General features: G+C 46.1%; 1 protein-coding gene across 2 annotated transcripts in view; it reads right to left on the reverse strand.

Annotated features, from left to right (window-relative positions):
- GNAO1 (G protein subunit alpha o1) overlaps window positions 1–24,432 on the reverse strand; it is a 167,488-nt gene that overhangs the window by 83,425 nt on the left and 59,631 nt on the right. For both annotated transcript variants that reach the window (XM_003943452.4, XM_003943453.4), the window contains exon 3: window positions 716–857. In XM_003943452.4, the coding sequence (XP_003943501.1) occupies window positions 716–857 (142 nt within the window). The remainder of the gene's footprint in view (window positions 1–715; window positions 858–24,432) is intronic.

The raw sequence follows: 24,432 nt of genomic DNA on the forward strand, positions 1-24,432 counted from the left end.
TTTCTCCTCTCCCTCTCTCTCTCTCCCTCCTTTTATTTAGCCTTGCCAGTGTAGCCGTATATAGTTCAGTCTTAACAGTTAATATAAATGTATGCCAGTTAGAGGCATTTATATATACTTATTCCATTTACCACTTAATAGAAGCCTGGAAACGTAACCCCAAACAGTCCCTGTTCTTAGGACACCGACTTCCTACAGGAAGGAGAGCCCTGTTAGGTCCTCATACTTATCTGGGGGAGGCGGAAAACAGCCCTTGGTGTAAAGGAGGAAAGACAGTCAATTCAAATGGCTATCCCACTCCACACCAAGGCAAGGGAAGTTCTTCTAAGGAGGGAAGATGGTGGCTGGGCAAGTCTTGTTTTGTTTAATACATATATATATATATATATTTTTTGCTCGAGATAACTGCCCAAGGACGGGTACTTAGACAGCGTTGTGGCAGCCCCCATTTAGAACTGTCGCCAACTCTTCCTCATCTGCAAAATAAATCCTAGAGTTGTGCAGCCCTTGCAACTTGCAAAGTTGGTGAGTTTGCTGGGAGGTTTGCCAGGGGGGTGGGTGAAATGGCTTAGGTTGGTGACTGTGCCACCATATCTCTCATACATAGCAGAGTCTCTTCTTGTTCATTTAAGGCAGCCCAGTACTGTAAAGAGGAGGCAGTGGGGTAACACAGACAGGCCCTGTTATCACTGTGCTTATGGGTTCAGCAGCCTACCTTTCTCTCCTTATCACCATATTCGATGCCCAAAGTGTCCATGGCCCGGACGATGGCTGCCAGGGACTGGATGGTGTTGCTGTAGACAACAGGCTTGTACTGTTTGACATCTTCGCCGGAGAAGCCATCTTCATGGATGATCCTAGAGAAAAACCACACACACCACACCTGATGAGAGCATTGTCCTCATCAACACAGAGAGCACAGGCATGAGAAACACTGGCTGGCTGAGGGCCAGGTCCAGCTGGGATGCTGAGTTACTGAGTTGCTACATTAATGCCATAAAATCTAAAGGAAAACACTACCTAAATTACTGAAAAACAGAATCTTGGAAAAAAGAAATGCAGTCTTTTCACATTCCCTACATAATGAAAGAAAAATCAGTCAATGAGGTGTGGATAATATTTGAAAGCACTTAGAACAGGAAAGGCACACATTAAGCACTCAATATATGTTAGTTATGAGTATTTTAAGCAAAGCTTGGGGTCTTAACTTAGGTGTACACCAGAGTCTCAACTTAGGTGCACACCAGAGGCATATTGTTGAAAATCCATGCAAGAAGTCTGCACATGGATGATGCATTTTTCTTTCACAAAAACTCACAGCTTTTTTTTTTTTTTTTTTTTTTGAGACACAGTCTCGCACTGTCGCCCAGGCTGGAGTGCAGTGGTGCAATCTCTGCTCACTGCAACCTCTGCCTCCCTGGTTCAGGTGGATTCTCCTCCCTCAGCCTCCCAAGTAGCTGGGATTACAGACACCCGCCACCATGCCTGACTAACTTTTCTGTATTTGTAGTAGAAACAGGGTTTCACTATGTGGGCTAGGCTCGTCTCAAACTCTTGACCTCATCATCTGCCCAACTTGACCTCTCAAAGTGCTGGGATTACAGGCGTGAGCCACCGCTCCCAGCTGACTCACAGCTTTTAATGAAGGTAGAATGATTCACTTAAGATGAATAAATAACCATCTTTATCTTTGACAACAGAAAAGTCAATAAAAGCGTTTGCCTACTTTTATATCCCTGGCTAGGATTTAACCACAAACCACCCTCATTCTGGTGGATCTGAACTGGGACAGAGAGGACATAAAGGGGATGTCACAACTTTCAGAGGCCATGTGGCATGCAACATGTCAACATGTGCTCACTGCTGACAAGGACCTGGGCAGGAGAGGAAGCTAAAAGGAGGGGCTCACACCAAAACCGCAAGAATTCTCTTATAACTAAAGTAATCCAGAAAGAGCAAATGAATTTAGGATTAGCCTCCTACATTAGTCCTCCCCAATAAACTATATAAACCCTTCTGTGGTCACATTTTTAGTCCCAGATAGAATACTACTTGTGACATGCTCACGCACCAATATAATAATTGAGACTTCCTTTCTACCACGCCACGGCCCCTTCCCATTCCTTCATTACCTTCACGCATGAGAAAACAACTAAAATTTTTTCTTCTTTTTTAAAAACAGTTTTGTTGAGATGTACTCACCCATTTAAAATACACAATTCAATGGTTTTTAATATATTCACAAGGTTGGTCATCATTACCACAATCTAATTTTAGAACATTTCAATCTCCTAAAAAGCAATTTTGTATGTGTTAGCAGTTATTCTTCATGCCCTGTCCCTACCCTAAGCAACCATTGATGTACATTCTGTCTCTATCAATTCATCTATTCTGAACAGTTCATATAAATGAAACCATGCAATGTATGGTCTTTTGTGACTAGTTTCTTTCACTTAGCATAATGTTTTCAAGACTCATTCACATTGTAGCATGTATCAGTAGCTCATTTCTTTTTGTTACTGAATAATATTCCATTGTATGGATGTGCCACATTTTATTTATCCAGTCATCAGTTGATGGACAACAAAGATTCCTGCTGCAAAATTCCACTTGGTGCTGGTTTGTGGGTCTTCACCTGAGTTTTTCTAAAAAGCAGATCAGAATGACCCTATCAATTTTCTGTTGACTTTTATTATTCCTAAGTCCAGTTTTGTAAAAGTATCTTGAGGGAGTAGATAACCAGTGCAGGCCACTGGTGCACCACCCCAGAGAGATCTCAAAGGGAATTGCTAGTTCCCACTGTAAACAACTAGAAAACCAGACAAAATATATGAAACAAGCATTTTCAGACACCAGAGAAGAGACAGTGCAGGACTGTGTGGACAGTGTATGACTGTGATCCCTGAGAGAAGGGAGACCATGGAGGGGAGTCTTATGATGGCCTGGGTGTCCACCTTTAGGTGTTTATTAGACCACAGTGCAGGAGGGAACCCAGGCAGAGCAGCCATTTCACTGAGCTGAAGAGAAAAAGTGAGTTTAGGAAGGAGGTAGCTGAAAGGGCAGCATACCAGAGGGGAAAAAACTGCAAAGAGGGAGTGTTTCAGATGCCTCAGAGAGCACATAAGGGTCCCCTGGAGTCTGTGGCTGGATAGGATGAGATTCCACAGCTGACCAAGAAACAATTGCTAAAGAAAGAACAAGCATCAGGGAGCTTATAAGTTGAACACTTCCCAGAGTTCATTCAAGGCTGGGAGATATTCAAGTTCCAAACAGCCAGAGTGAAGAAGAGTCCTTGTTGAAATCCTGGGGCACTCAGCAGAGACCCCAAAAGGCTCATGCCATAGCAACATGGCTGAACTAGCTCCAGAGTAAAGGCTGCTTTAGATTTGCCCTCATGAAGCTTAAAAACGAAGTTTTTAAAAAAAGTAATCAAGCAGATCTACAAGTAACTTAACTACCTAGAGAATAAAGTCTTTCAATAATCTTTCAATGAGGAAAACAAAATTTAGGCATTTGACAATATAATATTCATATCAATATCACACAAAAAATTCCTGAATATGCAAAGAAGCAGAAAAGCAAGACCCATAACTAGGAGAAAATACAGTCAGCAGAAGCAGACCCAGAAGTGACAGAGATCATGGAATTAACAATAAGAATTTAAAAAGATTTATTTTAAATATTTCCAAGAAATTGAAGGAAATTATGAACATAAAGAGGAGAGAAATGGAAGACGTAAAAAAGAACAAAAGTAAATATCTAATGCTGAAAATATATCTAAAATAAAAATTACACTGGATGGGATTAACAGCATATTAGACACACAGAAGATGAGTGAACTTGAAAACATGGCAATAGAAACCATCTAAATTGCAACAAAGAGAGGGAAGAAGCAGAAAAATGTATTATGATGTTTATAACATACATAGAAGTAAAAGTTCAACAACAGCACAAAGGATGGAAAGGACGAAATGAAAGTATATACTGTAGAAAGATTCTTATATATGAAAAAAGTAGTATTAACATAATATTACTTGGAAGTAAAGTGAAATAAGTCAAGATACATGTTGTAGACTCTAGCATAAGTACTAAAAAATAGGATAGAAAGGCAACTGTTACCTAGATTCTCCTAAGAGAGTGGGACCCTTTGGGTGACCTGAGTGGTGCAAGCAGGATTTGCTGGTCCCCATGACATGATATGCTTCCCCAGAAGCCAGTGCACTGAGTTTCCCATGCTTCATTTGAGACCAGCAGGCCCTACCACTCTCCTGGGAATACTCTCTAGACCTTTGGCTGGCTGTGGGACTTCCCGCAATCTATTTCACACCTATTGATATCATTAATATTTATATACTCTTGATCAGGCAGAAAGGTGGGATTTTATTATACCCATTTGACAGAAGAGGAAACTGAGGTTAAGAGAGAATAAGTAATTGCCCCAGTGTCTCTCAGCAGGTAAGGTCCAGGCCATGAACAGGATCCAGGTCTCCAAGTTCACAGTCCTTTCTACCACACCTCAATTCATGGGCTGAAAATACCTCCTGGCAGGTCTCAATCTGTTGCCTGGGGTGTCCCAAGAAAAGGAAACTTCATTTGCAGTTTGTAAAAATGTTGCAATTTGGGAGAAATTGTTCAAATCATGGTTAACCCTGTAACTTGTTAAAACTGGCTTATATTACGTTAAAAATAAGTTTCCTGTTTCAGGGTAGAATTTTATCTCCCCTTCTACTACAATGTAATAAGTACTCAAAGATTTGAAAACTTGGACCATAAAGAACAACAAGAAATATTATTCATACTCCCACCACTCAGCAAAACACTTAATTTTTAAATGTTAAATCATCCCCCTAGATTTTTAATGCCACATTCTTCTTTTTTCTTTTCATTAGCATTGATTTGAGGCAAATATCCTTAAATGTATCAAATAAGACCCTCTTTATTTTCTATTTCCCCACACCATTCTAGAAAGGCAGAGTAGAGCAGTGGTTAGAGGCTGGGCATTGGAGAAGATGAGCTGTGTGTCCCTGGCAATCAATTTAATCTCCTGAGCCTTGGTTTCCTCATAAGCAAAGAGTTGTGAGGAATAAATGTAAAGTGCCTATCATATAGGAAGTATAAAACTAATGTAGCTATTAGTAATTGTATTTTCATTCTAAAGGAATTTTATATTTATAAAGATATAAAATTCTACCCTGAAACAGGAAGCTTAAAATCCTACAATTTCTTTTATTTGCAGTATAAAATAAGCAGAGTAACTGTAGCTCATGTTTGATGGTTTATCCTCTGTGCTAAGTGCTTTACATGTATCGTTTCATTTAACCTTCAAAACAATCCTAGGAGATAAATTATCTCCTCTTTACAGATGAGGAAACTGAGGCTCAGATACGTTAGGCTACTAACTTGACATACAGCAGGTAATGGCTGATGCTGAGAGGCAGGCCTGCTCCTACTGCCCCGAATCCCTATATCCAAGAGAATCCAGAGATTTCACCCCCAAAACAAGCATCAGAACTCGCCCTGTCTTATCTGCTGGCAATGTTCTGGCAAGGAGAGAGGCCTCTGCGTTGGGGTTGGAGATGCAGCGCTGGGGAGTTCAGTCTCATGTGACAGCCCAAGTCTCAGTCGTGGAGGTGACAAGGCCAGGATGTGGAAATCAGGAGTGAGGCTCGCTTAGCAAGTTAATAGCATCTCACATTGCAGCAGCCCCAGGTGGGCTGTTCATCTACATAGCTGAGCGGTTAAGAGTGCAGAATCAAGTCTCAGAAACATCGGTTGAGCCCCTGGGTCCAGCCATGCCTCAAGCCCACCCTACACTTTTGAGTGATATGAGCCAAATAATTCCCTCTCAATTTTGCATAAGCTAATTTGATTTGGGTTTCTGCCACTTAGAACCAATAGAGACACGACTAAAACATGTTTTGTACCTTGATAACAATCATAATCAGAGATCATCTCCCAGAAGACTTGTTTACTAGTTTTAATTTTTAAAATTAAAGCACCACATCTCACCCATCTCTGCTCTCTCCTCCCATTATTTCCTGGCATAGGGTTGAGCTCTAGATAGTGCTCTGATAAAATGGGACGTAACTACACGAGCCAGGAGTACACAGATGCACCAAACCTGTCCCTCTCCAAAGCACTCACTAAAGGAGGCATACAAGTGTGTGTCCGTGTGATGTGTGTCTGTGTGTGTGTGTGTGTGTGTGTGTGTGTGTGTGTGTCAGGGTGGGGACCAACTAGATTTCTCATGACTGCAAAGCCAGGACATCAAAGGGAGACCAAGCTAGATTCTGCATTCACGCCCACCCGAAACTCAGGGACTCCGAGGGGTGTTCCAGGCCACCAAACCAGAAGCATCACGAAGAACAGGAGGTCTGAACAGCCAAGGGCTGACTGTGCAGCCCTGAGTGTTTGACTTTGGACAGAAACCTCCAGCTGGACTCTGGAAACCTGGCAACACTGCTGAGAGGAGAACTCACGTGGATATGGGGAGAGACGGAGGGTAGCAACCAAGCCCGCCTGCGCAGGTCTGAGCTTTCTGGGAAGAGGCAACCAAGGGAAAACACTGGTTCTCCCTGCACTTCCCCTCCTCTCTGCTGCCTTAGGGACCCTGAAGTAGGCCTGGACTTGGGCTCCCTTTGCTCTCTGTTTCCCCCTTGCAGTGTAATACTGCACTTAGTTGCAGTGAGACTCCCCAGGCACATTGGCCTTATATGGTCACAGAACCACAGGCTTGGGAGCTGGAAGGGACCTTGGAGGCTCATCTGGCCCAGCAACCATTCTCCTTGTCTGAATCATAGACTCCTCTGAGAGTGTGACAAATGTACACACATAGATTCTACCCCCAACTTCTGGAAGTTCACAAACTCACAGGCCCTAGGCTGCTGGGACGCATGTTTTTTCACTCCATTTCCAGCTGGATTAAATGCCACTCGTCTGCTCCCTTTATCAGCGCCGGGCCCCTGCCCTGGGACTGCTGCTCCTCCCCCACCACAATCCCGTTAATAACCCACAGGAAACAGGGGCTTCTAGAGCCAGACTCTAGCTCTGAGACTGGGTGCTTCTGTTTCCACATCTGTTCCTGGGAGATGGGCATGGTAACAGAGCTAGTTCATGGTTAGGATCAAAAGAATGAATCCATGTGGCCTGCCCAGCACAACTGGAAGTCAGTCAGTGTTAGCTATTATTATTGTTGCCATATTTGGTACTCGGGATGGGGGAGAATGTGCAGTCAGTCAGGTGTCCTGTGTCTGTCCTCTTGAGGAAAAGGATGTGAAGTGGGTCCATGGGGAGGGAAAGCTGGGAGGACCACTGCTTGCCAGGAGAAGGAGGAGGAGGAGGAGGAGGAGGAGGAAGAGGAAGAAGAGAAGAAGGAAGAAAAGGAGGGGGAGGAGAAGCAGCAGCAGCAAGGGTTAACAAGCCACAGTGGAGTAAAGAAGAAGGGCAGCAGAGGGGGTTTCTCTGGACCGAAGCAGAGAATCTGCTTATTTACCATTTACCAAATGAACACCTTGGGAGTGGTTGTGGGATGAAGAGGTGGATTTCCTGATTTGAAGCTGTCTTAATGTGTCATGAAATGTATTTCTGAACATCAACGGAGAGCTGTGCTGCAGGAGCCCAGGTTAGGGTCAGGGCCCAGTGCTTCACTCCCATGCCCAGCACCAATGGTTTCCAGCCATCAAGGAGACCTTGTCAACAATGGGACATGGCCCCTGGAGCCATGTGCCTCCCCAGTGGAGGTGGGGACAGACCTGCCTGGCCTCACATAACATAGTTTTAATCAAACAACCATCAGATGTCAGTGAGCGAGACAGCCACATGCCAGGAATTTGGGGCTCCACAGAACCTATGAGACCAGGATCTGGGCCAGACTGTAAAGTGAAAATGCTGGTTACAGAGTGTGTCCTGTGCAGCTGTTTTCATAAAACTGTTTGTGGGTAGGGGTAGGAGGTAGGGTGTGGTGTGGAGGGAGAAGGAAGGAGAGAGAGAGATGTTATGTGAGGATGTGTAACCAGATGTATTAATAATCACTTTTGGGTGGTGGCATTCAGTGATTTTTTTTTTTTAAACTTTCTTCTTTATATGTTTTGTTTCATTTAAAAAAATGTGTATTTATTATCTGGAAGAACAACAAGTCATGTCCAATGGGAGACAGACACTTCATGTTTAACCTGGGGACCATTTTGACCTGGAGAGAAGACTTGTGTGAAAGAGGTAGAGTCACTGATCAATAGCGATCTCCTGATGTGGCACGTTTGGCTTCAGCCTGCTGGAAGGTCTCTTCAGACTTCAAAAACTTCGAGGCTTGGTTCCTGCCCTTCAGGGCCTCTCAATCTAGATGGTAAGATAAGGCTAGTGCCAAGAAATGAAAATTAACAACAAAACAGTGGCATCTGCCAAGGGCCAACTGAAGGATACGTGTGTTAGATGTGCTGGCTGACACCTGAAAGCCATTCCCTTCTCATGAAGAGTCCCTTTCCCTGCCTCCTTTGCAGTGAAGAGTGGCCAAAGATATGGCTCTGCTTAGAGCCCATACAGAAATAGTCATTTTCCAGATGGGAAACTGATGTGGAAAGAAGAGATGTACCTATAGGCACATTTAGTCTGTGGCAGAGGCAGGGACAAAACCCCCAGAGGCCTTTCCATTGTACTACAGGCTTCTTACCTCCCTTGGTGCCCCCCTGGGAGAGGGGAGGTGATGGGTGACACTAGGTGAGAAAAACATCTAATCAAATGCAAAATGGAAAGATGTTTTTACATTCTGTCTTAAAAGATCTAGCTCCCAATAATTTAGAGGCTTTCGTGTAGGGGTGGGGGACAGGGAGCAATTCTGTAAGCATCTTCATTTATTCATTCCCTAAGTCATTTTTCATATATTATTTGGGTACCTACTAGGTGCCAGCCACCATATCAAGGGCTGGGGATAAAAGCGACAGATGATATGGAAGAAGTAATGTCACAAATGGTTCCATAAATCATAATGGGAATAAGGGGAAAATATGACCTGCAGGAACATCTACAGTACTGGTGCATGGTGGAGGGCAAGGCCGGCCTCTCAGGAAACAGCAGTGACCACCAAGCAGGTGCTGCCTGGATAGACAAGGTAGGGCCATTTAGACAAGGGGGCAGCCCCGGCAAAGAGGGTGCCTAGAGACCATGCTGTGTGGTCTCTTCTTGTCTCCCAGAGCCCCCCGCTGGCCCACAGAGTGCTCAGGAAATGTGTGTGAAATGGATGAAGGCAGCTCAAGTGCTGGCCGGTGGGACCGGAAGCCAAGAGACCTGAGTCAGTAGGGCTGCCCTGGAGCTGGCACTATCACAGGTCTGCCTCCCTGTGGAGGGAGGCTTCCACTGACTCAAGGAGAAGGCATGAATAGCAAGCTGACTCAATGGGGGAAATGTCACCAACACCGCCTGGCTGAGATGCACTGGCAGGAGACAGCATACCCACTTGGAGGTGGGCTCAGCAGGGGGCAGGCACCCAGGGGGAGGGGTAGAGAGGGGCTCCACCTGGACTCTCCTCCCTCTTATTCTTCCTGTTGGAGCTCCCACTAACTCTGCTCTTGTATGTCCTTTCCCTGGAATGTAGTCTTGTATCTTTCCTGCAAGTGGTGTTGAATTTGCAGGAAGGACCTGGCTTCGTGACTCAGGGGATACCATCAAGAGTGAGGTAAGCAGAGTGGTATGCAGTGGTCCAGAGGGCACATGGTGTGGGCAGGGTGACGGCTGGGGAGTAGTAGGGCTTTCTAGGAACTGCAGCAGCCAAAATTCCCCAGAGAACACCACTCATTCCTTTGTTTATTCATTCCTTCCACAAATATATACACTGAGCACCTGTTAAGAGTGGGGCACACCCTGATCTCCTATTCACTGACAGTCAGACTGTGGGCAAGTTCTCAACCTCCCTGAGTGTACATCTCTCCCCTACAAAATGGGAACAACGGTTTTGTCCTTCACAGGGTTGCTGGCAGTATTAATGTGTGAAGAGGGTCTGACACTCAGTAAGGCCCAATAAATGTCAGCTGCTAGTATTGTTTAAAAGTCCCAGGCAGGCCGGGCGCGGTGGCTCAAGTCTGTAATCCACGCACTTTGGGAGGCCGAGGCGGGTGGATCACGAGGTCGAGAGATCGAGACCATCTTGGTCAACATAGTGAAACCCCGTCTCTACTAAAAATACAAAAAACTAGCTGGGCATGGTGGCGCGTGCCTGTAATCCCAGCTACTTAGGAGGCTGAGGCAGGAGAATTGCCTGAGCCCAGGAGGCGGAAGGTTGCGGTGAGCCGAGATCGCACCATTGCACTCCAGCCTGGGTAACAAGAGCGAAACTCCGTCTCAAAAAAAAAGTCCCAGGCAATTCACTGCCAAAGCAGGGCTAGACCACTAGTCTTGTTTCCTAAGCCATAGGCCCTCCTTCCATCTGGTGTAGCGGTGCCTTGACCCAACTGAACGGGGTGTTTTGGGGGGCTAGACAGTATCCACGTTTTGAATGACTGGCTCAGAGGGACCACTGGTTGGGTGGAGGTAAGATGTGTATGTTTTGCAAAGCAATTATTCTGAGCCTTAATTTCTGATTTCCTAGAATTCTAAGAGCGCAGAAGCCTCTGATAGGAGGTCAGAAGCTTTGTCTTTTCCAGGCATAAAGGCTGCTTCCTTGATTGGCAGAGCTCAGCCATCCCTGAGATTATGGCCTCCTTCAACCCCACCCCACTGAGGGCATCCTCCTCTTTCCATCCATCAGAACTGACTGCTGTGTACCAGGTGCAGTTCACACAGCATCCAGGGGACTGTGGTGAACAGGATGGACAAAGGCCCTGCCTTGAAAGGACTCACAGTTCAATAGAGGAAGACATAAAGAAGTAAACAAATATTATAGAGTAATAAACACAAAACTAGTAGTTAGTGGGGGAGGGCAGAGTTAGGACCAATGAGGTGGCATGAAGCTGAGGCCTCGGTGATGAGGAGTGGGCCCTGCATATTGGTGAGGAGGAACACGTCAGGCAGAGAGAGTGGCGAGTACAAAGGCTCCAGGGCACCTTTAGTGTTCTAAAGGTGAGGAGCCAGCAGGGCTTGAACCTCGTTCGTGACAGGCAAAGTGGGGGATGAGGCCAAAGGAGCAGCAGGGACCAATATTATGGCTACTACTTAATGTTTTCTAGCTACGCATTAAAACAAATGCTCACCTGTTAAAAAAAAAATGTTCATCCCCAAACCATCTTGCCTCCCACCAGTGATTCTGGTCTAATTGTGGATCACTTTTAAATGGCAGCTTTCCCTCCTCTTTCCCTGACTTCTCCAGCCCTGACTGAAAGGCCTGTTCTTGGAACACTTATAGATTACAGCCCACACAGCTAAGCAAAAAAGAAGAAAAAAGTATCAGCCATCATCCCACCAGCTGGAGGGAACCACCATCCACATGTTGGGGTATATTTCAGTCCTTTTACCTGGGAGTCCGCACGAGTATTATTTTCCCTAAAATGGAATCACACTGTACATGCTTTTTTCTACACTGAACTGAATGTACATTTTAACTGTTTATGACGTGCTTTCTTCATTCCAGGCACTGGGTACAGGGCAGTGAGCCCGATCTGCATGGCCAAGCCTGCCTTCTGGAGCTGCTGTCTAGCCCAGGAGCTGTGGGCATGCAGAAGAGGGGCACCAGACTCCATCCAGCCTGGCCAGAGACAACTTAAGGAAGAAGTCCTTGATGTGACTCCGTGTCACCCTGGTTTTCCACCAGCTGCTTAGTCTCATCATCTGAATGGGCCATGAGTTACTCAGCCAAACCCCTCATGGTGGACATTTGGGGTGCTCATGAATGAGAGCTCTTTCCAGCTTCAGATTCAGCTGCTAGGGCTGGGGGGCTGTCTGACCATGAGGTTCCTTTTCCCAAGGGAGGCAGAAAACCACAAAACCTGGATAGGACAAGACAGAGGCTGGGTGACCCCTGGGTCTTAGAGAGTGAGGGTGAAGAACGTGAGTACAAATGGATCCCCTTGGCTATTTGGAAAGAAAAGAAGAAAGACTCAGCTAAAAATCCAGCTGTTGAATTGTAGGGTGAAGCTGTATGCTATGAGGACATATATTTAAAAACTAATTAGGACCCCTTAGTAATTAATACTATTTAAAACTTGAAATTCTAATATTAGAATAATATAGAATAAAAGGATACTTTAAAGAGTTCTAAAATAATAGTAACAGGCAAATCAGTCCCCCAGAGGAATGACTGGTACAAAACAAGAAGGATGTCCTGTTGACAATGACTTGCAGAAATCTATTATAAAGATGCCATTTTTAATAAGGGGTAGCTCTGGCCAGAAGCAAAGATGTCAGCTGCCAATTGTCACCAGACAGAGCCAGGGGCAAGGCCAGGACTTGTGATTCCAGTGCAGAGCCTCTGCTGTCATTATCTGAAACACAACATGGACCCTGCCCTTTCCCTCGGCTCACAGCACTGGGGTGGGGTGGAGGTGGGGGCTGCACAGGCCAGCTCAGTCCATGGCAGTGTAATACTCAGAGCACTGCCTTCTAGAGCTCTGTTCCTTCTCTTCTGGGTAGCATTGCTTGTCTGGGGCCCCTGGCTCTAGATCAGAGACATCATGCCTTGAACTTTGGAGACAGAAGACCCAGGCTCTTACACAGTCTGGCCACCAACTAGCATTGCAACCCCAGTGATACAGGTAGAAGAATCCTTCTCAGCCCAGCATCATCGACCCTGGCCTGGGGCTCCTCCTTGGTGGTGGAGGAAACCCTTCAATGCAGCTCTGTTGGCCTCCTCTTGGAAGACCTCAGGCCTCTTGACCCACCCTCAGATTCCAGCCACTGCCTTTTTCATGCCTATGTGTTTAGGAAATGCTGCCATTGGCTGTGGCAGCTTCCACCCCAGTTCTGTCACTCAGGAGACCTAGGGTCTAAACCTTAGCTCTGCCACTGACCAGCTGGCATGAGCTTGGACTAGCCACTGAGACTCTTGGTTTCATTTCCTATGTGCATTGCCCAGCCTCTCGGATAGGTCAGGCATCGGCTTTGGGGCTGGGTTGCGTCAACCTCCTGTGGTTGCCCTGTTTCTTAGGTTGACTGAGAGCCACAGTCATGTCTATGTCTACGTCTACATCTTTGCCAAATGCATCCTTTCTGGGATACAACAGCTCACAAAACATAGTGGCTCATGGGGGCAAATAATCAAAGGGGTTCTTGTTGGGCAAAAGATTGAGGAGCTCTGAAATAGAGACTTGCATACCTCACTGCATTCAGGGCACTGCTCCGATGTCACCTCCTCAGAACAGTCTGACTAAGGCCCCTTTCCTCCATTATTCCATGCTTTTATGCTTCCTTATTTTCCTTCATCACATGCATCACCACCTGGTATGTATATTTTTATTTGTATACTGTCTGTTTCCCCACATAGTGATGTGAGCTCCATGAGGGCGGGGTTCACAGACTGCAGTGCCTAGAGCTGAGCCTGGCACAGGGTGAATGATCAGTCAATGCTGGTTGAATGGCTGAATGAACCAGGTGATTGTTTGGGACCTCTTTGGCTCTAAAATGAGGGCTCCACATATAACTCCTTTCTGCGAAGGTGGATAGCCTGTAAACAGTGGCTCAGGATGGAGGGATCTCTCCCCACCATCTCCCACTCATAGCCCTGGCTGCCAACCCCATCTCCACCTTTGGGACCGAACAATCTTCCCCCTAGGGTCCAGAGTCTGTGACCCTTTCCTAGTGATTATAATTAGACTCACTCCCTCGCTCACTGGCATGGGTTCCCCTCCTTCAATCCTGATGTCTTGATTCTCACAGGGTTCTAAGGGTCAGGACACACAGCCGCCTTATGCCATCCTCTCTAGGCTTACTGCTGGGAAAATCCAAAACTGTTCTTTGAAACCCAACGGTTAAATTCACTGGTTATGTTGCAGAGACATGAGAGAGAGCTTTATGGCTTCTGAGTCCTTTTCACAATGCCTTATGTGCAGACATGAGCTTTCATTAAACACAGTAAAAGCAGCTTGAGTGAGGTAAATTGGTTCAACATCAATTTTACTGCCTAGATCTAAGTAACATTTCTGGTTTCCCATCTGCCTGATAAGGGCAGCTGCTAGATCTCCCTTTCATGTTCTGCTGACATAACAAAGTGAGGTATTCTTATTAGTACATTATGTTTCGTATATGAACAATACTATACATTGGGAGCAGCCTGCACAGCTTTTTAAATTATATTTTGTGGAGAATGCACAAGCGCGGCTGCAGAGCTTTGCTCATCTTGTTCAGTTTTGGGGGGAAAAAAAAACTACCTGCCTTCCTGTCGGCAGTATGTTTGTTCATTATTTATGTTCCTGCTCATTAGAGCCTGGATGTGTTCTCACGAACCACAGGAAAGAGAAAAGCCCACAAAAGCTGCTGTCTGGCTGACAGCTCGCAGATAAGGCTTTTACAAACCCAAGTTACCTAAGACATTGCCCTTTCTGACACCAGGCAAGTCCAAAAGGCTCTGTCATCCAAGCAGACCAGGTGGGGCTCTGACAGCCTGTGGGAGGGCTCCTATCTGGGTTCCTCCTGGCTCCCTAGAGACTCGCTGTGGGGCGCAGTGGTGACTCACTGCAGAATATGCTGTGAGGGAGCCTGAGCTCTGCAAATGGCAAGTGAGGACTGCAGTGGACATCTGCTGGTTTTGCTTGTGCAACTCCTCCCTTCTTTGAGAGATAGGAGCTCAACTTTCCTTGGGGGAACCATCCTTCCTCACACTTTGAGGGTTCTGCCCACTTCTAGCCTAAGCCCGAGGGGTGAGTGAGTTCCTGATCCACCCCTGTCAGTTAGTGTAGCATACACATGGATCCAGCCATGCCTGAAGCTAGTGTACTGCTAGGCTAGTCAGTGACATGAGAAAATACATTTCAGACACTCTAGGGCAGGTTTCCGTTCTTAGCAGTCAGGAATCTTGACTACATTGAAGCTGCATAGCCCTTGGAGGTTTGTTCAGAAAGATGGCAGCAGGGCACCAAATGGTGCACAGACTTGCTGATCTAAAAGGGGGTGCCTAGTTAATGTATAGCTTCTGAGGGCTCTGAGGGTTATACTACCATAGGACAGCATCTGCTCCCACCCCACTTTGCAAGCAGCTGAGCCAAGTCTCACTGGAGGTCATTTTCTCTATGGGTGTTTCAGGGATCAGCTGATCCCAAAGCACCATCCAGTCCTCCCCCAACTCCACCTAACTGCAAAACATGGGGAACTTTACTCCCTTGTTTCTCTTCTACATTACAGATCTAGCCAGCCTGGAAAATGCTTTTCATAGGCTCTTGGTTTTTCCCTTCCCGTTCTTTTTAAATGAGGCCTTGTTTTTCTTCTCCTTGCCACGTGATAGGGCAGAGAAGGACACCAAAACACCACCAGCAACCCGAAGAGACAAAGGGGCACGGACAGAATCCCTCATTCTCCAGTGTGGGCTGCTTGGCACAGACACCTTTGAGATTTGCCACAGAGCCTCCTAAGTGTTGCCCCAGATGGTAAACCATTTCAGGTGAGTGTTTGTTCTGAAACAGACAAAAAACACTCTTTTCAGCTCCTTGCGGAGGAGAGCTCCAGGCAAAAGGTACAGATCACCCCAAATGGGGGCTCCTCAGGGAAATCATGACTTCTCATGCCCTCTGGGAGGACTGCTTATGGTAAAGTCTGCCAAAAGCAAGTCTGAATGCACATTCCTCTCCAGGGTAACTCATGTCTCCCCAAATGAAACAGCAGTGGTCAGTTGCCACGCCAACTTTTGCTGGACAAAGAGGGCTATGTCTGCATTGGGTCAGGCCCCTGAACATCTCTGACTGCACGGACGTGAGCCACATTCTTCCGGTTCCCTCTGTGCCACCCCTTTGGTAGACCTTTGAAAAAGAGTAGGGGAGAATTCCAGGTGAGAGCATGCCTTGCCAGAAAAACACATTCACAGAGAGACACAGCAAAACCAGCCCAGCCAGTCTTCCTTCCCTGGTGGTGGATGTGGCCCAGAAAGGATGCCACTCTCTGTGCGGTGGATTTAAATACCCCTGCTGCGGCTCCTGGGTTTCCCACCCTAGGCCTTCTCAAGCAGATGGAAGTTTCTCATTAATAACCATGATAGTGTGGTTATGCCCCCAAAAAAGGAGTCCACAAAGATCACTTTGTGGGCTTCCACATCGATCCCCTCTCTAGGGATGTTTGGGTGGGGCAGTGTGTTCTGGCTGCCGAAGCCAAAGCACACACTTGGCTGTAGGGGTGGCAGACCCTGCGGTGAGCCTAGCTGGGCCCTCTTGGAGTTGGGCTCAGTAGAGGCTCTGCTGCAGTCTGAGAGGCCAATTAGGAGGGCAGGTGTGCTCAGCCCTCATTATGGTTTCTGGGCCTCTGCTGAGAGAAAGGCCTGCTTCTGGCCCAGCAGCCAGCAGCTGAGAAATTTTCAACGTGAATCAAGACTAAAATTGGTGCATATTGAACACAATCAGGCTGAGGAGGACAGGACTCTCAAGCTGCCATCCTGAGACTCTGTCCACTCTCTCAGACTCTCATCTGGATTTCAAGTAGAGACAAATAAAAGGACCACAGCCCACACTGCCCATTGTCACTTAGCTCTGCCGCGGTAGCAAGGGCTGCACCTGGGGGAATAGAGTAGTGGTAGCGCCTACTGAACCCCTTCAGGTGAGGCACTGTGCCAAGGGCTTCATGGACACTGCCACACTGAATCCTTCCGACAACCCCTGCTGCCTGGTGTCAGCCTTAGTGAAAGATATGTAAGTGTTAGTGCTAGCTCCACTTTGAAGATGAGGAAACTAGTTAATAAGAAAGTTAATGAGCTTTCTCAAGGATATATGGTTAGTAAACATGGGTGTTCTCAAGGGTTCTCCACTTTACAGACTGCCCTCAGACTAAATTTTCAAGGAATACTGATCACTTCAGGCACATCCAGAGGAAGCAGACCAGATTGGTGAGGGTCAAGACTTCTGATCAACTGTGAAAAAGGGGAAAGGCATTAAACAATGTCCATATTAAGAAGGGGTCCCCAAAATCAGAAGATTTCTATTGTCACACTGGCCTTGAGTCATAAACTCTTACCCCTCTTTAAAGGCCTTTCCAGTTTTCTGGCTTAATCCTTATCACATGAACCCTCTGCCCTGCCCCTTCTGCAGACCACTCCCAGCACTCTCAGCCCTGGCCAGTGCCAGATGCATGGCTACTGAAGGAGTGAACAACGGATGGATGAAGACCATCTAGAGAGAGCTCTGACACTGTCAGGATCACCAACATAGTCACATCTGCTCATTATCACCATGGCCAGCAATTCTGAGACAAGTGTCCCCAAACACTTCTGTATCCACTGAGCTTCAAGCTCCAAAATGCATGTAGATCAAGACAGTACAGAACAGGGGTGGTTGTGAGCCAGGAAGGATGGTGAGAAGGGTTAGAGAATACACACAATTTGCAGCATTAGATGTGGCACAAATAGGACTCCCAAGAATGGAATTCAGTTCAATAAACATTTACCCAACACCTCCTAAGTGCAAGGCCTGGCATCTGCCTCTTTGACTGGTACAGATCACATTCCCTGACAAGGAGGTGGCATTCACATAGCATGTGAGGCTGAAGATGGATTCGGTCCTGTTTCAGGTGTGCTGCTCCCGTTCCTGAGGGCCCTTCCTGAAGTGGTGCTGCCCACACCCTCTGAAACTTTCTCCCTGAACTGGTTCCTGCATGTCCCCAGCTCCAACATGGACTTGCTGACGCCCACTGATCACAAAATGTCCCTAAGGCTCTTCAGCTGGTGGTGTAAGAATGCATAAGCCATCTAAAGCCAGGTGTATGTGTATCTGGCAGCACTTTCGATAAAGAACAAAGAGCTGTATACTGGAGTGGCCTTGACTGGGACATCCATGTCAAAATGAAAAGCACTAACAATGGGGTTCTTGAGGCCAGAAACGCACAGGGCTTCCCTGCCTAACTTCAGACTGAAAGTTCTCCTGCCTACTCTCACCCAAGAGCTACTGCCTGTCAGTTCCTTGTCTCTCCCAGTGGAGCTGCAAGAAACTCTCCCCTGCCTTCTCGGCACCTCTCAATCCTGGGAAGGGCTCTGTGACAGGCAGGGGCTCCCCAGAGGCTACAAGTCTGTCCGGAACAGCCAGGCCTGCCTCTGACACCAGTCCACAGGGAAGCTGCTGGGGAACAGGACTCTTCCTGAATGGCGCTCCAAGACCCCAGGAATAGATCCATGATCATCACGCCCTGCTGCCCCCCACTGCAAGAGAACCATGGCAAGGGGCTTTCTGCTGTGGGTGGTGTGCCGCTACAAATAACTCTCAAATGCCCAACACTCCCTTTCAGGTTTTCCAAGCATTTCATGTGTTACTGAACAGTAACGACAGTTCCTCTTGACAAAACACCAACTTTGTGCTGGACATTTATGTATATTTTCTATTAAGTCCTCACAACAGGATTGAATAACACAGTTATCCTCATTTTGCAGATAAGGAGACTGAGGCTTAGGGAGGTTAACTGACTACTTGGCCAACATCTCACAGCCAGTAAGCAGCAGAGCTGTGAACTAAGGCAGAAACCGGCTCATAATCTCCACCTCAACAAGCCTGGTAGTGGCTCTGTTTTATAGTAATACTGGAAGGTATAAGAAGCAGAGTGACTGGCTTGCCGGTGGTCACGTAGCAGAGGTCTCAAAACTGGCCATCTGCAGCCTGAATTTGGGCCAGGGAAATATATTTTGTTTGGCCTGCAGTGGTTTTGAGTTTTTATTTTAATTATTTTGTTTTTCCTTTAAGCAAACATTTATAAATCAGAAGAATTTTCACAAAAGGATACTGATTTCTGGTTCTCCTGAAGAATCAGACATGCTGGCCTGCCCCCTTAGGTGAGACCTGAGTTTGGCTGCTGTCTGTGGGCTAGGCTGGTGCTCTCCAGTGATCGACACACCCCATCAGGCCACAGCTCTTGGTCTACCAGCCTGCTGGCCCCGTCTGCATTGGGACTCCTTCACAGAGCCAGTTAATGGTATCAGCCTCACGTTTCAGGTAGAATAAATGTTTCCAGCATGTTGGTAAGGAGGAAGAGTGTTAAACTAATGGAAGATTTCTTTTTTTTTTTTTGCCATCCTAATAAATACGAGCAGTAGCCAGAAATTTGACAGGTCCAATGAATCGTTAGTGCGAACCACGTTCAAACTTATGAAAATGGTTCAGCTTGCTTCCACCTTTTTATGAAGCCTCACTGGAGGATACCACACGCCCTAAGGACCCAACAAGATGCACAGCCAGAAGGCTCTACACAGCTGGAAGGTCGGCCACGGTCCTTGTTTGCACTTAAGTGCTGCTTGGTCAGACACATGGAACACTAATAACAATCACGTGGCCTTGGCTGCCGAGAAGTGGCCCAGAGTGATGGGAAGCAAACCTCCTGAGCTAGCCGATGCAAAGGCATTTAGCCAAAAAGTGGGAAGGGCAGCCTCTGCATTGGTTGGGGAAGGAATCCAATATCTAAACACTAGAATGTCCCAGGGATAAGACTGTGGACTGCCGACTCAGTGTCTCCACTTAGATATGCACTAGGCATGGCAGAATAAATGGATTCCTAACTGAACTACTAATTTTTTTCCCCAAACCCAGTCCCCTTTCAGCCTTCCCACCACAGCAAATACTGTTGCCTACTGAAGACTGGGCATGATACTTGCTCTCTGTTTCATTAAAAGGAAATTTAATGAGTGCTAAAGAGGTGTCAAAGACATAGTAACGCCAAACTTGAGACTATTTACCATAATTAGAAGAACTAAAAGAGAATTGAACAAACAACTTTCCCACCATGGGATTCAACATTATCAAACACTGTCCTTGCACCACTGCAACTCATCTTGAGCCATTGGCAGTGTCCATCCTATGATTTGAAGCACTGTGGAGTACAAGATTCTGGAAGCTAGTCCATTAACCAATCAGATTAAAGTAGACAAAGAGCCATGGATGGGGAAGAGAACTTAGCCAAGGAAGACCTGTGGATTCTCAGTGTGTGTGTGTGTGTGGGGGGTACGGGGGGTGGAATTTGGGGTATAAGGGAGAGAAGGTAGAAACTGGCTTTGCCTGATTGACCCAGGTCAGACCAAGAAGTGGCTGAACCAGTGGGCTGCAACCCCCTGCTCTGCAGCTAAAGTGGAATGGGAAGTAAGGAAGACAGATGTCTCAGGAGTAGAGTGGTGGCTCATCTACCTCAACACCACTGGCTCCAAGGGTAAGGACAGCTCCACTCCCACCCACTGTGGTCTGCTGCCACTCTGGGCTCCATAACCAGAGGTACAAAGAAAGAAGAAAGAACACTTACAACATGCTTCCAAGTCCCTGCAGAAGAAGATCTGTCAGGACTAACAGTGCATGAGCCCAGTGAAGTACAGCTGCTCCAAGAAACAAATGAAAACTCAAGCAGAACATCATATAAGACCAATTCAGAGCAGACTTAAAAGACTTTTCACATATTAAAACAAAGTCTTCCCAACTATAGCAGGTGAGTCCCTGTTGAGATGTGAATTAGTGGTCTGGAAGACAAAATGGAAAACCTGTCTCCAAATATCAAGCAAAAATATAAAGAGATAGAATTTGTAAGGGAAAAGATAACAGACATGGAGGACAGATCCAGGGGGATCTAACTTAAAAATATTGGGAGTTCTAGAAGAAGAAAAAGGAACTGAGAGAGGATAGCCAATACTTACATAACAAGTACAAAACTGAAAAAAGAACTGTATCTACAGATTGAAAAGGCTTGAATAGGTTACCTTGGTACAATTGTTAAACTTCAAGATGAACACAATACCTTAAAAGTTTCCACACAGAAAGAATATATTACCTACAGGGAAAAAAGAATAAGACTGACATTGAACTTCTAATCTGAAACACTACAAGCTAAAAGAGAGCAGAATATCATGTACACACTACTCAGAAAAGATAAATAAAGACCTCAAATGGTTTGCCCATCATTTTTTAGAGCAAACATGCAAGAATTCATAGTTTATCACCCATACATCTCATCTATGGAAGATACTTAAAGTAACAAACAATAAATGCACCAGAACATAGACCTTGACCTGGGGGAAAATGAACTGGTCAGGAAACCGTGATGAGTAAGGAAGGTTGCCACACACCTGCCCTGCCCTTTTCTCCTAACTCTAAATAGAGAATGGTAGATGCTCTGGGAATGGAACTGTTAAAGAAGGACTCTGAAAATAGAAGGGACATACTACAAGGGAAATTCCAACAACAGCTCAAAGCTAAAAATATTAAATGTTCCTAACAGAATCAAGGAGTTGAAGAGGAGGGGAGCAAAAGTGTTCCAAGGTCTTGCCTTAAGTAGGGACAGGGAAACGATTTTAATGTCTCATCCCACTGAAGCAGGGAGGAGGAGGGAGAAAACGGAACATCTTGGAGGGAGAAACAGTTATTGCATGTTATCTTGTTTTCAAATAACATTAGAGCAATATGCAGTTAATTATGAATTAAGGGAAAAAGAATGTAACCTTTAATGAAAGGAAAAAGTAGAGAACTTTCAAATTAATATGGGGAAAAGATGAAATCTGAAGCAACTACATTAAACCAGCAGAAGCACTGGAAACAAAATACTGATGGAAAGAAATTATAAACATATTGGAAGATACAAGAAATAAAATACAGTACATCAGTCAGCAGACTAGATTACTCATTTAAAACAGAAGATACCAGATTGGGTTAAGAAATTAAAAACAAAAACCAAGCCCTAGGTGCAAGCCATTTATAAGAAAAATGATTAAAATAAAGATACATAGAAATGTTTAAAATAAATGCATAGGCAACCAGGTACTAGGCAAATGAAAACAAAAGGAGGGCAGGAGTGTCAAAATTAATTAGGTAAGGGGGAATTTTAGTTAAAAAAATGCTGCAGAAGATAAAAGATATTTGTAATTATAAAAGAACATTTATTTTATGAAGACATTAATGACCATCAGAAACTTGAATGCAATAAACACAGAAGCTAAATATAAGAAGCATGCCTTATTAGAAATGGGACAAAATTTTAGTGTGAAATGTCAAAGGTGTCTATTTCAAAAGTGGATATACCTTGTAGGCAAAATAATTGATAGAATTTGAATTATTAGAAATATGGAGGACCCTACAGTCCCTGAATCTGGAATAGACCATTTGTTGAGGCCTGGATGATTCACAAAACTTGATCACAGAGATAAACTTAACAAATTTTAAAAGATTTAAAAAAATTTTAAAAATCAAATCAAATGTTGTCTTCCCCAGACAAATACACATTGTGTATGTGTTTAATAAAATAAATTTTTATGGAAGGGCATAAAGCCAGACTTGAAGAAAAGGCATATGTTCTTAAATGGGAACATTTAACATTATAAAAAATGCCTCCCTGTGTACACTGGAACTTAATACAACTTTCAATTAGAATTTCAACAAGTTTTTTTTGTTTGTTTTCAAATTAGAAGCTCAATCCCAGGAAGAGTTGGCATTTCCCTGCTACCCCAGGCTGGGGAGAAATCAGGGCCCAGGTCTGGCCCCTCCATCTCCTGAGCCGCCACACATCTCCCACTCTGCTTCCATGCAATGGCAAAGCACATGGTCTATCGGGTCAGATCCTGGCAACTCACATCTGGGCATACCTCCCGGTGGGACTGGACTTAAGAGGAACCCAGTAGGTAACAGGGCTCAGCATGGAGGCTGAACAGTGGCCCAGTGAGCTGGCCTGCTTTCACCTACCAACACCAAACGGATGAAGAGTGGCCAACACCTGCCCCACTGGGCCATGAAGAATATTTTCATCTCTCACTCAAACTCACCTCTGGCTTGCTTTAAAAGCTTTTCAGGCAATTCTGCATTGTATTACAGTTCATCACACTTGCCCAATTAAGAAGAAAGGATAGATTCTCTTCTCCCATCTTCCAAGCACAAAAGCAGAAGTGTGGAAAGGATGGGGCCTGCTCAAGGTCACAGGCCAGCTAGCAGCCAGGCTGGGGCTCCAACCCAGGCTTTCTGACTCCACATCCCAGCTTCCTCCCTGTTAATCTTTGTGATAACACAAAGTAGCAGGAGGAGTCGGTCAGTCACACGCTGCTGCGGGTGAGATGGAGGAACAATGATGGTGACAGATCCTGGCACCAGATCCAAGTTGCCCTGGGGAGTGTTTTAGGGAGAGCTGGCTGGAACCTGGGCCAGGCGAGAGGGGGCCAGGAGCAGGAAGGGTTGTTCTCTGCTCAAATGCTTGGTTCCAGAGATGGCCGCCGCCGCTGCTGCTATCTAGTCAGACACTCAGAGGGTAGCCGAGGGCAGCTTCCTAGCAGAACTCCTGGCAGAAGGCAAGCAATGTGAACCCATCAGCCCAAAGTCCCATTGCAGCTTCAGAATCTGGCTCCAGCGCGGCACCTCCTTAGGGTGACTTGGAATCTCCCTGCCAGGAGGCCCTGTGAGCTGTTGGGGTCAGTGGGAGGCGGGGGACAGGCCAGTGCACACGAGGGCAGCAGGGCATGTCTGCCCTGAGGACAGGGCCCACCCCACTGCCCACAAGAAGGAATGGCTGGATGGGGCCAGGACCAGGAGGAAGAATGGGAGGGGAGAGGGGCCTACTTGAGCATTCCTATTGAGGGGATGGATAAGCTGTGATGAGAGGTTCTTCCTACATCAGCCTTACTATGTGAACATATCAAGCAAATACCCTGTGTCAGACGTCATGCTCGGTGGTTTGTGTGCAATCCCCCCATTTCATCCTCACTACTCTCCAAGGAAGGTACTATTAGAAGATTCCTTAGAGGAGGAAATGGAGGCCAAGAGAGATCAACTTACCTGTTCAACGTCACTCAGGTGGTGAGTGGCAGAACTGAGCTTCGGTGTGACTCGGAAGCTTGTGCTCTGAGCAAGGCGCTAGAGTGCCCACCTCATCTGAACTGGGCTAACCCTGCTCTCCTTGCAACCCAGTGCCCTGCTGAGGCTGGCCTGGGAAGCACAGCACTCACTGCTTTTCCTAGACTTTTCTAAGAGGGTCCTGTCTAGCAGCCTGGCTTCTAGGGGGCCAGTGTTGGGGACTCAGAGTTAGCAGACTTGGGTTCACAGGGCGGTCCCACCTTGTACTGTAATTGCTGTGCCATCCAGAGACTAATAACTAAGGGAGATACAGTATAGTTCCTGCAGTCTGTCTTGTATCTGCATGTATGTTCTCAATGAGTCATAAACATACATTCTGGCCTGATTAGCTCAGTTGATGCAGAATTCCCTCTACCCTCCTTGATGTGGCCCTACTTTGAGGGTGGGAGGATGATTTATTATACTTCCTATAATTTCTGCTTATAGCTCCTTCTGGAGGCAACAAGTCTAATTTGTTGCCCATGCACCAGGGTGTCAGAGGATTGGAAGCCTCTGGTTCTGTCTGGGCCCCAGAAAAGGTCCTTACAAACGC

This window comes from Saimiri boliviensis, chromosome 1 (assembly GCF_048565385.1).
Source record: "Saimiri boliviensis isolate mSaiBol1 chromosome 1, mSaiBol1.pri, whole genome shotgun sequence".
Taxonomy (NCBI): domain Eukaryota; kingdom Metazoa; phylum Chordata; class Mammalia; order Primates; family Cebidae; genus Saimiri; species Saimiri boliviensis.